At 38.4% G+C, this 12,494-nt stretch overlaps 1 protein-coding gene across 1 annotated transcript in view; it reads right to left on the reverse strand.

Annotated features, from left to right (window-relative positions):
* znrf1 (zinc and ring finger 1) overlaps window positions 1–12,494 on the reverse strand; it is a 55,552-nt gene that overhangs the window by 18,150 nt on the left and 24,908 nt on the right. The window contains exon 2 of the mRNA XM_047597221.1: window positions 1,110–1,205. Coding sequence (XP_047453177.1) covers window positions 1,110–1,205 — 96 coding nt within the window. The remainder of the gene's footprint in view (window positions 1–1,109; window positions 1,206–12,494) is intronic.

Below are 12,494 nucleotides of genomic sequence, written 5' to 3' on the forward strand. Positions count from 1 at the left end.
ATAATTTAGCTACGCTTTGTCCTGAATATTGTCGTCATGTCTGGTGCAGGAAAAACGTGAAAAGCAAAAAGCTAGCAAGAGGACAAAGCTAATCAGCTTCCCTTTTCCTATTGGTGGAAAAATGCATCCCACCAACCAATCAGGAAATGATACGTCATCGGTTGCTAAGGATGAAGCTGTGGGAGTGATGTGATGTTCAGTCTATGGAGCATCTGCAGCCAAAGAGACAGAAGCCAGAGATTTGGGACTTTTAGAAATTATTACTGACTGTTACACCGGATAGTTTTGTAAATAGTTGTACAAAAATGTGTGATAGCTTTCTTGTTTGCTAAATTTATACATACGCTTTTTAAATTTACACTTTACATTTGCATTCAAAGTTCTAAAAATGGTTCGTTAAACATGTTTGAGGTTTTCACAGAAAAAAATCAGACTTTGGATTTTATGGTTTTAGTCTGGTTTTAGGTCCAGTGTGTTAATACAGTTTGTCAAAATGAAAAAGCAATTTTAAAATGACACAGGTGAGGTTGTGCTGAAAAGAATGAAACCAAACAAGGGAACATATAAAGGTAAAACTCTGGACTCCGAAGGGTTAAACTGGAACTAAAGAGCAGAAATGAGATCTGATTATAAAGACTTTTAACTTCTAGTTATTGGTCTAAATGAACCGAACCAAACAGGAAACACATCAGTAACCCCGTGTTTAAAGCTCCTGTGCTTCATGAAGTAGAATAATGGCGTCAGAAATCCATTACGGAGGCTTTAAATCCTCAGTGGTGTTTGTATTTTCTGGACTGGATGCGTTGAGAAAAAGTCGCCCTATGAATTTTTATGGTTTGCCCTCATTCATATTTATCGTGTTTTTTGGAAGTGAGGGCTCGATAACACGCCCCACTGTTTGGAGCCGCCCACGACGTCGCGAATAATTATCTGTGCAGCAGCAGCAGAAACAGAAACAGCAGCAGCAGAAGCAGGAAGTCTTGGCACAGACTCCAGGAGGAGGATCAATAAATATGAAAAAAAAAAAGTAAAAAGTACATCACGTTGAAAAACCGCAGCCAGAACCAGTTCAGCCCAGAATAATTAAAAAAAAAAGGGAAGTTGTTTACCGTTGTACGAGAGGCGGGGCTTGCTTAGACACATGATGAAGTGAACTTCCATTTCATTGGACGCCACAGACTTGGAGCAGACAGGACACTTGAATCCTGCAGAGAGAAAGAAAGAGTAAATGATAGAGGCAGGTGATACCGGGGAATTTTAGTATCGATCCGATGCCAAGTAAATACAGGGTTAGTATCGCCGATATTTTTTACTTTAAATATCATATTTTAGTCAAATAAACCTGTTTCCATTTCCTCCTTCAACATAAAACAATTTAACAGATTAAAAGCTCATTGGTGCAAAATAAGAAAAAGGAACAAGGTAACAAAAATATAAATATAAACAATGTGAACAAGACAACAACAATGGAAAATAAAGTCAGTAACAGAGTCAGTTGAGCAAAATAAGTAAAAAACAAGCGACAAAGTAATAATAAATATAAAAACTGCTCAGAGGGAAACGTTGGCTCATTAACTTTCAGTGACAGCATCAGTTCCTGGTGTGTGACGCTGCTGTGATGTTTGGATTTCAATATCAAACTCTGTCCACATCCACCTTTTACTACAGAAGCTCCTGCATAAACTCTTTGAGTCATTTACTGGACGTAATGAAGCCAATACCGATACTGGCCTTGGTATCGATGCTACTGATATTTAGTTTCCAGCCCGAGTAAACAACCAGGTTAAAGTTTATTCTGGATGAGCTTCTGGTTCATGTTAGTTTTTCTTCCTCCATGTTTCTGTCCCTTCTGGAAACTCAACATGACGTTCATTCATTCAGTCATTTATTTATTTATTTATTTTATTTATTACTAGATGATGAATAAACCATCTGATGCTCTAAGCTTTTTATTTCCTCTCTTCTCTACTAATTGTGTCTCAAATGTCTCAGTGGAGGTTGTTGAGTTGGAAAAATATTTTACATTTAATACTTTGGTTTTAATAATTGTTGAGAACCAGAACTACGGTGGCCCTGAAGGTTCAAAGCACAACAACAACGTTTCAGATTACAGAACGGGTAAAAACCGTAGAGAACCAGTCATGTTCTTATTTCTGTCGTTTTAGTTCAGAATTAGTTCAAATACTTTAGTTTGATAATAAAATAAAACCAATTTATTTATTTAAGCTGAAACATGGAAAACATCTAATTGGACCAACTAAACTTTTATGAGTCACAAAGTGATTGATTGTGTCATAATCAAAATATAATCTTGTTTATTGTAGAACAACAAACTAGAATTAGTTTGTTGTTCTACAATAAACAGGATTATAGGCTGATTACTAATAATTTCATTATATTACAACAACACGAATAGAAACTGCAGATCAGAGACGTGTCTGGGACAAAGTTTAAAGTTTTCTTCTCATTTAAATGCAGTTTCTTATTTTTTTAAACCACATGTTTAATAACTTAAAGCTCTGACTCCTGCTGCAGGTCAGTTTTATTATTTTCTGCGTCTTCTCTCCGTCTGGTTGTTGGTTCTGAGCTGTTTGTCCCGTTCAGGTTTGAACTAAATTAAGTTTAACACTGTAACAGATAATCAGACTAAACCACGGGAGCCCAGTTTGCTGCACAGCTGAGAACAGGACGGACAGAACACGTCCTCAGATCATGTGGACATATCATGAGATTTACATTTTGGGACTTTCCTCCTCCTGCTGGGATTTCTCTCTGAGAAGTTTTTTTTTCTGGAGATTTTATTTTCTGTTTTCTGCAGAGTTGCTGTTTTCTTTTTCACACCTCGTGCTCAGCTGAGCGGATTCACCGGTTGTGTTTTATTTTTTTCCTTTTGTTCTTGTCCTCTGACAGTTTGTACTACGGGCTAAATAAAGACAACGTCTAGTAGCCTACACTGAAAAAAAAAGTAAATCTAAGAAGAAACCTGTGATAATGACAATAAAAATTTAAATATATTATGTTTTGAGTTTGTCTACATTTGTTGAAAATGTTGATTCTCTTCATTAACAAGCTTCAATTTAGGCCTGAAGTAATGAATTCTGGGTAAATCCCACAAACCAACCAGCTCCACCAAAGAAGAAAAAGTGTAAGTCTGGACTTTAAGGTAAGAATTAAGTTAATGTTAGTGATATAGTTGGTTAACTACTGGTTTTATATTATTGTAGAAATTAATAAGTAAAATAACTGGAGCCTCTTGAGGTAATTTGGAATTAACAATAGCAAGTAACGTTAGCTTCAAAAGACTTTTCATGTGAAACTAATGTTAGCAAGTTGTTTTAAAAATACTTGAATCACATTTAATTTCAAGCTAACGTTTGCAAATGACTAATTTAATGTAACTTAAGCAGAGATGTGTTTTTTCCTTACCTTTCTGTGCCGTTAGCTTACGGAGCTAACACTGGCTAACGGTTAACTAACATTAACCGTTAGCTAACACCATTAGCAAAGGGTTTTAGCTGTAAGTCAACCATACACTGATAAAAAGTAAGTAATTCTGCAAGTTAAGTCAATTTTCTTTCACAAGTTGACATTGCTGAGATTTTCAACTCACTTTTGTGATTAATGTCAACTTTTAAAAGTAAATTGACATAATCCACTAAAGTAAGTTGACTTTACTTACAGAATTAATGTTGTACCAACAAAGACTAGTCTAGTTTGATCTACAGGATAAAATGATCTGAGCGACGAAGCCCATGTGGAAGTGGAAAATATCTGCAGTTCACCGAGTGGCCACTAGAGGCTCCAAAAGGGAGCGAAGCCCAACTTCACATGTTTACAGCCTGGTACAAAAAAACTATTCTGTTGGATGAGCTTGACTCCGCCCACACTCGGATAAAGCTCATCCAACATGGCGGCCGCGGGGTCCGCCCAAATCAGGCTTCGTTTTTTTAAAGCTGACGTCACAAACAGTTAATGGTGTAAACTTGACCTGTACTTCACCTGTAAATGGTCATAATGTTATGGCTGATTATATAAGTGACTATAATAAATGTGTGTCGCTAATTTCTTCGTGCTTTTTTTTTTTTTTTTTTTTTTTTTTTTTTTTAGTAAAGCATGAGCTTTAGCATTTGTTAGCTCACAAACACACACACAGGGATAAATTCACTATATGCTAAACTCGTCCGTGGCAGCTGACCCACTTTCCCCTCGGCTTCTATTTTCAGACGCTCCGTCGGGACGAGCAGAGGGAGAGAAGGAGGAGAGAGGAGAGGAGAGGAGGAAATGAGCGAAAAGGAGGTGCAGAAGGAAGGTGGGAGAGATTGAGGCCTCCTTTTTTTTTTTTTTTTTTTTTTTGAGGAGGAGGAGGAGGAGGAGGAGGAATGAAGGGTTGCGATGGCGGCGTCCAGCAGGAGCAACTCAGCCAAGCGCCACAAATCCTCCAGGACGTTTCATATTCGAGGAGCGCAGAAGGTCACGCGGGGACGAAAATAAATCAAAGCACTGGATCATAAATTAATTATACTGGTGCCTGTGTGAGAGGGAGGGAAGTGTCGGCCTAGTAATCCTCTCTGAGCAGGACGACGTGGTTTAGGTAGTTTATGTCAAAGTCGAACGTTTTTTTTTTTTATCTAATGTGTTTCTTGATTCTCAAATCAAAAATACTGATACTTTTGATACTTCAATTATTGGAGGTAATGAAGTAAAGTAACTAAACTGGTGAGTTGTGTCAACACAACAAACCTTGTGACACACAAACTCAGGTTAAACCACAACACAGAATACGAGGCATTTATGATGAAGAAAGAAGTTCATAATAGTTAAACAATAATTTATTTTAACGGCCTGATTGTTTTACTTATTAGTTTGTATGATTGTGTCTCTGTTTGGTTTTTCTGTTGTTGTATCAGCTCAGTTATATAGTAAATGAGGCCTTTACCTCAATATACTTCAGAGTTTAAAATAAATAAATAAATAACTCTCGTGTCTTGTGTTATTTATGAAGCTGTGATTTGAAATGTACTAATTTTTTTTTAGGTTTACCAGACACATTAGGACAGAAAGTATCGGACCAGTATCGTCGGTTATCAGCCTGAATTTTAACTCGGTATCAGATCAGAAAAGGAAATATCGAATATCTGTTTCTCTATAGGTCACCACATTAAGCCCCGCCCCCAAAACTATCTCATTGGCCCAGCAGATCTTCCCCAACGGAGAGACTTAACGTAAAATTACACACATTTGTTTGACATGGCAACATATTACAAACAATCCGCCACAACATTATGACCACTGGCAGGAGAAGTGAATAACATTTAAACCATCTGGTGACAATTCAGTGTTTTCTGCTGGGAAACGTTTGGACCTGGGATTCATTCATTCATGATGCTTAGACATGAAGCCCCCACTTAGACCAGACCAGACCAGACCCCCCCACACCATAACAATGACACTCCTTGATGACAGCAGCCTGACGCAGACACACAAAAACGCTTTAGGACCAACTAAAATAAAAACATGAAGAACAGCACAAGGTGTTGACCTGGTCTCTAAATCCACTAGATCCCAAACTGATCACGTATCTGTGGGATGATCCACAGAGAACAAAATAAAAGCACTAACAAGCAACCACATAAACAGAAATGCTGGTGTATTTATGAACCTATTTAAACTTTTAACTTGAACCTAAACAAAAGAAAATAAATGTTTATGCAAGATCACAGAAAAATAACAAATAGCTCCAACGCTTAATGTTAATGTGAGGTGTGAACAGAAACTTCAGGTGTCTAAAAAGTCTGATGCAGATGTTAGAAAAGCTAAGGAAATAAATCTGGAGGGTGGTGCTGTTGTTGCATGTAGATGAGACGTTTTAAAAATGCTAAAAACACAGAAATCAAGAGTCCCAGCTCATTGTTTCCTGTTTGTCTCCTCTAGTGTCCACAGGTGCTGCATGTATTTCCATATCTGAGAGCACAAGCTAAATTGAATGTTGTGTTTGTCTTTTTATTTTTTTATTTATATTTTTTTTTCTCCTGGACGTCCCTCTGTGATGTTACGGGTGCGACAGAAGAATAATAATCATCATCCAGCGAGCGGAGACGATCAAAGCCGGGAAACGACTCCTAACATGCAAAAACCTACTGTTGGATTTCCCTGCATGCACCTGGGCGGTCGGAGGTGATCACATTTATCTCCAGGATATTTTTTTTTAATTCCCTGCAGTCTGGATTAGCAGCTGTTATCTTGAATGTCCACACCTAAATGGATTTATATTTCATTTAAAACGGTTTTATTTTTTGACACGTGTCTGCAGACTCTAAAGAAGAAAGTAACATTTATTTTGGCAGAACATCGTCATAAATCTTTGCTCTTGGATTTTTCCAGCAGCTGATACGTCCTGTCAGACGGAGGCCAAGTAGAAAACAAACTTTAGTCTCAGTCAAACGGAGGGAAACTTGTTAAATTAACGGCTGAAGTCATTAAAACACACTCTTATCAAAATAACACAATCCAAACAACTTCATACTTCACACTCGAGCCCAATAAAATTAACTCACTGCGGAGGAATTTAAATAATTAGACGCTCTCCACTGAACAGAAAAGCAACAATAGAATAAAAAAAAAAGAAAGAAAAACAGCTTCACCGATAATAAACTAATGCAAATGAACGTTATATAAGAGGAAGAGAGTGTGAAGGCGCACATGTCGGAGCAGCAGAGGAAGACGACCTGTTAGCCCACACACTTTAAACACAGCGTCTGCTGCACTCGTTTCTCTTCACGCATCATATTGTGATGGGAAAGTTTTTGTCGTATGAAATCCACAAACACGCCTCCATCGAAGATACACAACTGAGATCAGCATCTCCGCACATACAAGAGTCAAATCCTGTGAGCTGTAAATTCAGAGTCAGAGAAAATACAAACAAAACAGAAACTAATAGTTTAACACTGGGTTTAAAATTGAGATTTATACATTTAAATCTGGATTTGAAATAAATCGACAGGTTTTCAGGAAAAAGTGAGGATGCAGGAAATTCTCCAGGACACTTTTTAATTCCCTGCAGACGTCATCTGTATCACGTCCACACAAGATAACTTAAAAATTAATGAATTTATGTTTAATTTAAAATGGTTTTATTTCTTAACACAGCACGATATTGGCAACGACATCACGATACTTGAGTCACGATACAATACATTATTGCGATATTATGATATTATGATATATTGCAATATTCTACATAGTTCACTGAGGAATTTTAGATGCTGCTTAAAATAAAAATTGTACATCAGATGAAAGCGATAATTCATTAAACAAACTGAGTCAAGTTCAGGATCGGCCAAAAACATGACATTTCCTGTTTCTTTTAAAATCGATATTGTATCAGAAGAAAAAATATCGATATTTCTTTCCAATGTTTCTGGAAATATTTCTGCACGTTTTAAACAACGTTGTGCTTGCGTTGTTTTTCCTGTTGCTCCTGAAAGTATCACGTCGGGGTCAAAACCCGAAGGAAACGACTCCAGACGTAACGTAGCTTAAGTTTATAAGAGCTAGCTAGCAAAGTTAGCTTGAAGTTCAACAGTTTTCTTAAAAGGTGATTTAAGGATCTAAACGCAGGACACAAGTCGGAAACAAATCGACTTTAAACTAAAGGTGCTGCAGGAAAGAAAAGGGAACCACAAACATGCAATGACCAAAACCAAGAGAAGAACACGAGGAAACACAAGTGTAGGACAAACAAGGATAAAAATCAAAGACACAGGAAACACAGGACTAAATAATGAGGGCGGAGCCACAAGGAGAAACCAATTAACCAGTCAGAGGAGGGGAAACACAGGAAGTAAAGACAAGAAACATAAAGGAAGAAAATATTCAAAACTTGACAAGAAGAGCTGGACGAAAGCAAAGACACATGAAAGATGAGAAACTAGATAAATGATCAGCATGCACGAAACTGAAACATCTCTAAATGGATTCATATCGAATGGGATCTAATTGAATTGAATAATAACCAGATTGGCTTCACATCAGCTCTGCAGCAAAAAAAAAACTGCTGTGATGTTAAACCTTTTCTACAGGAAACTGAGATACAAACATAGTGAAGAGACGGCGAAGAGTCTGCAGCTGCTGTTCAAAGCTTCAATCTGTTTCCAGTCTACCTGTGTGTGTGGGATGAACATCACACACACACACACACATCACACACCTACACACACTGTGCATGACGGTGCAATAACAACCGTCAAAGAAACACCGAGCAGACAGAGCCACCGCACACACATCCCGAGCCCGGGCGCTATTAAACGGTCCCGACTTATTCCAACCTGTCCAAACCCTCTGCACGCACACAATGTTTGTAAATCTTTGTGAGGACACTTATTGGCATAATGTGTTTTCTAGAGATAACGTAAAAATAAGGTCTTCTGACCCTATTTATCTCTTTACTGAAATATGTCGGATTCATGTTAATGTGTATTTAAAGAAAGAAAAGAAAAATGTCTAATCAGATTTTGCGATTTTGCAGTACCTCCACAGACCCACTAGGGGTCACGGACCCCCTACGGAAGACCTATTATCTAATATAAATTATTATCAAATAAATATAACCTAACCCTAACTATGACATAATTGTAACCTTTACCCTAAAACTGAGACTTAACCTCAAACATTGAAGAAGTGAGAAAATGTCCTAACTTTACACAACCTCAAGTTGGTCCTCAGAACAATAGCTATACAGGAACACACACACACACACAGATGAGGTCGCTCAACTCAATCTCAGGCCAATGCATATTTCATCAACTCCAGGACGTCCCAGCGCTGCCTGAGACCCTGACGCAGCTCCCAAATAACCAGCGTCCCGCGAAAGAAGAAGACATCAAGTCGAAAGTCAGTGACGTGCCAAGTCCACGTCTGGCCACCGGCGACCTTCCGACGCAATTTTTTCTGTATAAGGAACGCTGGTCAGACGCAAAACAAAACCTGAAAGAGACAAAAGTCAGCAGACCTCCATCAGCTCTATCTGGAGCTGCTCCTAGACTCCAGGGCTGCTGCCCCCTGCTGGTACAGAGTGGTATTTCCTTTCCTGCAGGTGCAGAATGCTACGCTAGCTGGTGGATGTCCACGTGTCTCCTTTCTGTAGCTTTTCTGTATCTTTTTGTAGATGTTGTAAATTGCTTGTGATTAATGTGTGTCCATTGTGTGTCCATTTTGAGTGTATTTTGAGTGTATTTTGAGTCTCTGTGTAGTTATTTTGTGTCTCTTTGTAGTTGTTGTGATGGACTTGGGATTAATTTGTAGATATTTCGTGCATCTTCACTAAAATATTATTTGAAACAATGTTTTGCTGCAGCCCCTCGTCTCGTCAGAGTCATTTCGTGCATCTTTGTAGTGATTTGATTCACTTTTCCAAAAGGAAACGGTAACAAACACTTGAGGCGCTTGTTAGGTGAGGACAAAGAAAGCACAATTATCCTCCACCCCCGTATCTCCAGAGAGAATATTCAATCTAGTCTGTGCATTAAAATTCAAAATGGCCTCAGCTGAAGGAGACAAATGCACCATTGGAACATATGTAACATCATAAAAAATCTGCAGGAGAACACAGTTAAACTTTGAAACAACAAAACGTGTGCTTATTAATTTCAAATCAGTTTTTATTTATAAATAATTATTGTTTAGGATTTGATTTAAAAAAGAAACTGGATGTTAGATAACTTCCATTATTGTTGTTGTGCTTTAATGTATCTTAAAAGGTGCCAAATAAATGCAATTAAATGAAAACAAAAATTATATCATAGTGAATGATTGAACCAACGTATGAAAGCTCCTAAGCGGCCATGCATTCTTACATATTATTTCCTTCATTTTCCTGTAATAACGAGCTAATTTCCTTCGTTTTTCCTTTGTTTTCTCATGACAGAACTCTCTCAAATGAAATACATCAAGGAAAAGTACAAGTGGATGATTCTGGTCTTGTTAGAAAGACAGAAAATATTTTACAGTTTAACCTGAGGTCTGCAGCAACATGCAACAAGATGTATTTTCCACTGAGCTAAAAAGTCATCAGTCATCAGACTCTGACGTTAATGAAGTGTCTCTGTGTCTGATTTTAAATCGTGGGTCGCACGGATCAACACCTCCACCAACCAGCCCTGATCCTGCAGCAGACGCCGTGATTAAAACGCGGGTCAGACCGTCTCATAACCGTGAATAATGTCCAGTAGAAGACGGCTCGGCTGTAGAGAGCCAGCGTCATCCTGGGTCTAAATCAACCTGGGGCCCCGGGGGCGTAACGGCTGCACAAACAACTCCCCGAGATCCGATCGATGGCTCCGTAAAAATCCCGACTGTATTCAGGGCTCAAATAAAATATCTGCGCAGCGATAATCACTGGAATCACCGGGCGGATGAACTTCCTGGTTATTGTTTCCAGTCTTTATCTGCGTGAGCGTTTTTTTAGCCGATGAACAGGACAGAGACAGACAGACAGACGAAGGTAGATGGAGGACGGGGGACTGGGAGGGGGGGGGCTGAGATGAATCATCCCGACGACGTCTACTTTATGGTACAGAAGTGAGGAGGAGGAGGAGGAGGAGGAGGAGGAGGAGAGGCCGCAGAGAACAGAGGGAGAGGACGAGAGGGGACAGTAAGACAGACGAGACAGAAAGTTCAAAGGGGAAACTGATGGAGAACGTAGAGGAGAAAATACTGGGAGTGAAACTATAGAGGATATGCATTGATGTCGCTTTTCATCCTTGGCCACGCCCCCTGAGGGGCAAAAACATGGTGGAATGTATCAGTAAATACAGAGAGACCAGGAAAAATGTGGATTATCAGATCAAATTAAGGACAATTGGGCTCAACAATGATTCATATGAACTAAAGTAAAGTACGACCTTTTGGTACTTTATACAACACAGCTCCAACAGCTTTGTACTAGAGAACGTCCTTATTTGGAGAAGTGGATTAGCCTCAGTTTCAGTTCTGACAAATGTAGTTAAATAAAAGATGCTAACGCTAAGAGCTTTACTGAGAAGTAACATTAGCCTGAAATAGTTACTGTCGGCCGTAACTACGACAAAACAACAACATCCACAAACTTATCTGACAGCCCTCCAGAACGTAACTTAAGAAGTAACTTAAGGTTTGACTTCATTTAAAAATACAGCATAAATTAATTATTACCTGACACTAAATGTGAACCACAACACCAGGTTTCTGTGCCTGGATTCCAGTTGTTTCTTCTAATGCATTGATCCATTTACTTCTCTTTTCTTTAGCAGATATCCGTAAAAAAAAATAAAAATAATATATATATATATATATATATATATATATAATATAATGTGTCTCGTTGGTGTCATTTTGCTTCTTGTTGTCATTTTGTGTCTGCAGACAATTTTGACTAAATAATAATTTTACCATTTTGCATCTTTTAATTTTTTGTTGAACACCTAACTTGTGGTTAATTTGCATCACTTTGTGATCATTTTGCATCTTTGTAGTTGTTGGGATTAACTTGTAGCCATTTTGCATCACTTTGTAGTTGTTCTGCTGTGTTTAAATTGTGAGTCTCTCTCTGGTGTCAGGTAGGACTGTTCAGTTCTCCTTCCATGTCGCGCAGCACACGATGTGATTTTTCCATCCGTGCGTCTCCAGAGACGACATTTAATCAAGTGTGCGTCCACAGAAATTCAGAACAAACAAACGGGTGAGACCAGAAACCACTGTGGTGTAATTACACGTCCTTATTTAGATTTTGCAGAGGACCCTCCTCGCGGCCCTGGAGGTCCCCTGGAGGACTCCTGAAGGCCCTGCTGACAAAGACTATGGGAGCAGATGTGGCTGCGCTGCTGGAGACTCGGAGATAATAGAAGAAGAAGAGAAACTCTGTGTTGGACGACACATTTGTTTAAACACGGTGACGCAGCAAAAAAAAATCAGAGAAAACAACAAAGGTCACGATCCACAAGTAAAACTCACTCCTAATGGACCAATCGATATCAGCTCAGGAGTGCGGACGGTGGCAAAAGAGTCGGAAAATATAGCGAGAAAACTGCAGATACTAACGAGAACTGTCTGATTTTTAATTTCCGCCCTCAAACATAACAAATTAGTTTCATTTTCAGTGACTGAGTTGATTATTTTCCAAAGTAAATTACTAAACATTTTGACTCAAACACTTCATAAACTTGTGCGTATAGTGAAAGTAAAAATCAAATGTGAGGATAAATTAACTAAGGTGGTTAATTTCTGGATTTAATTGAAGTCTGACTCATTAAACTTTATTTAAGAGGATTCACATGAACAGTCAGGAAAATGTTCATGAGTCTGGAATAAATACGGTATCGGCTTGTACAGCACAAATTATTTTTATATTATATTACTATTATTACATGGATGTAGTTTCGGTTTACGACAGAGCAAAACAAATATTTACAAAAGATCATTTTGAAAATGTCTTCGTGCTAATCGGGACACACATTAGA

This window comes from Mugil cephalus, chromosome 10 (assembly GCF_022458985.1).
Source record: "Mugil cephalus isolate CIBA_MC_2020 chromosome 10, CIBA_Mcephalus_1.1, whole genome shotgun sequence".
Taxonomy (NCBI): domain Eukaryota; kingdom Metazoa; phylum Chordata; class Actinopteri; order Mugiliformes; family Mugilidae; genus Mugil; species Mugil cephalus.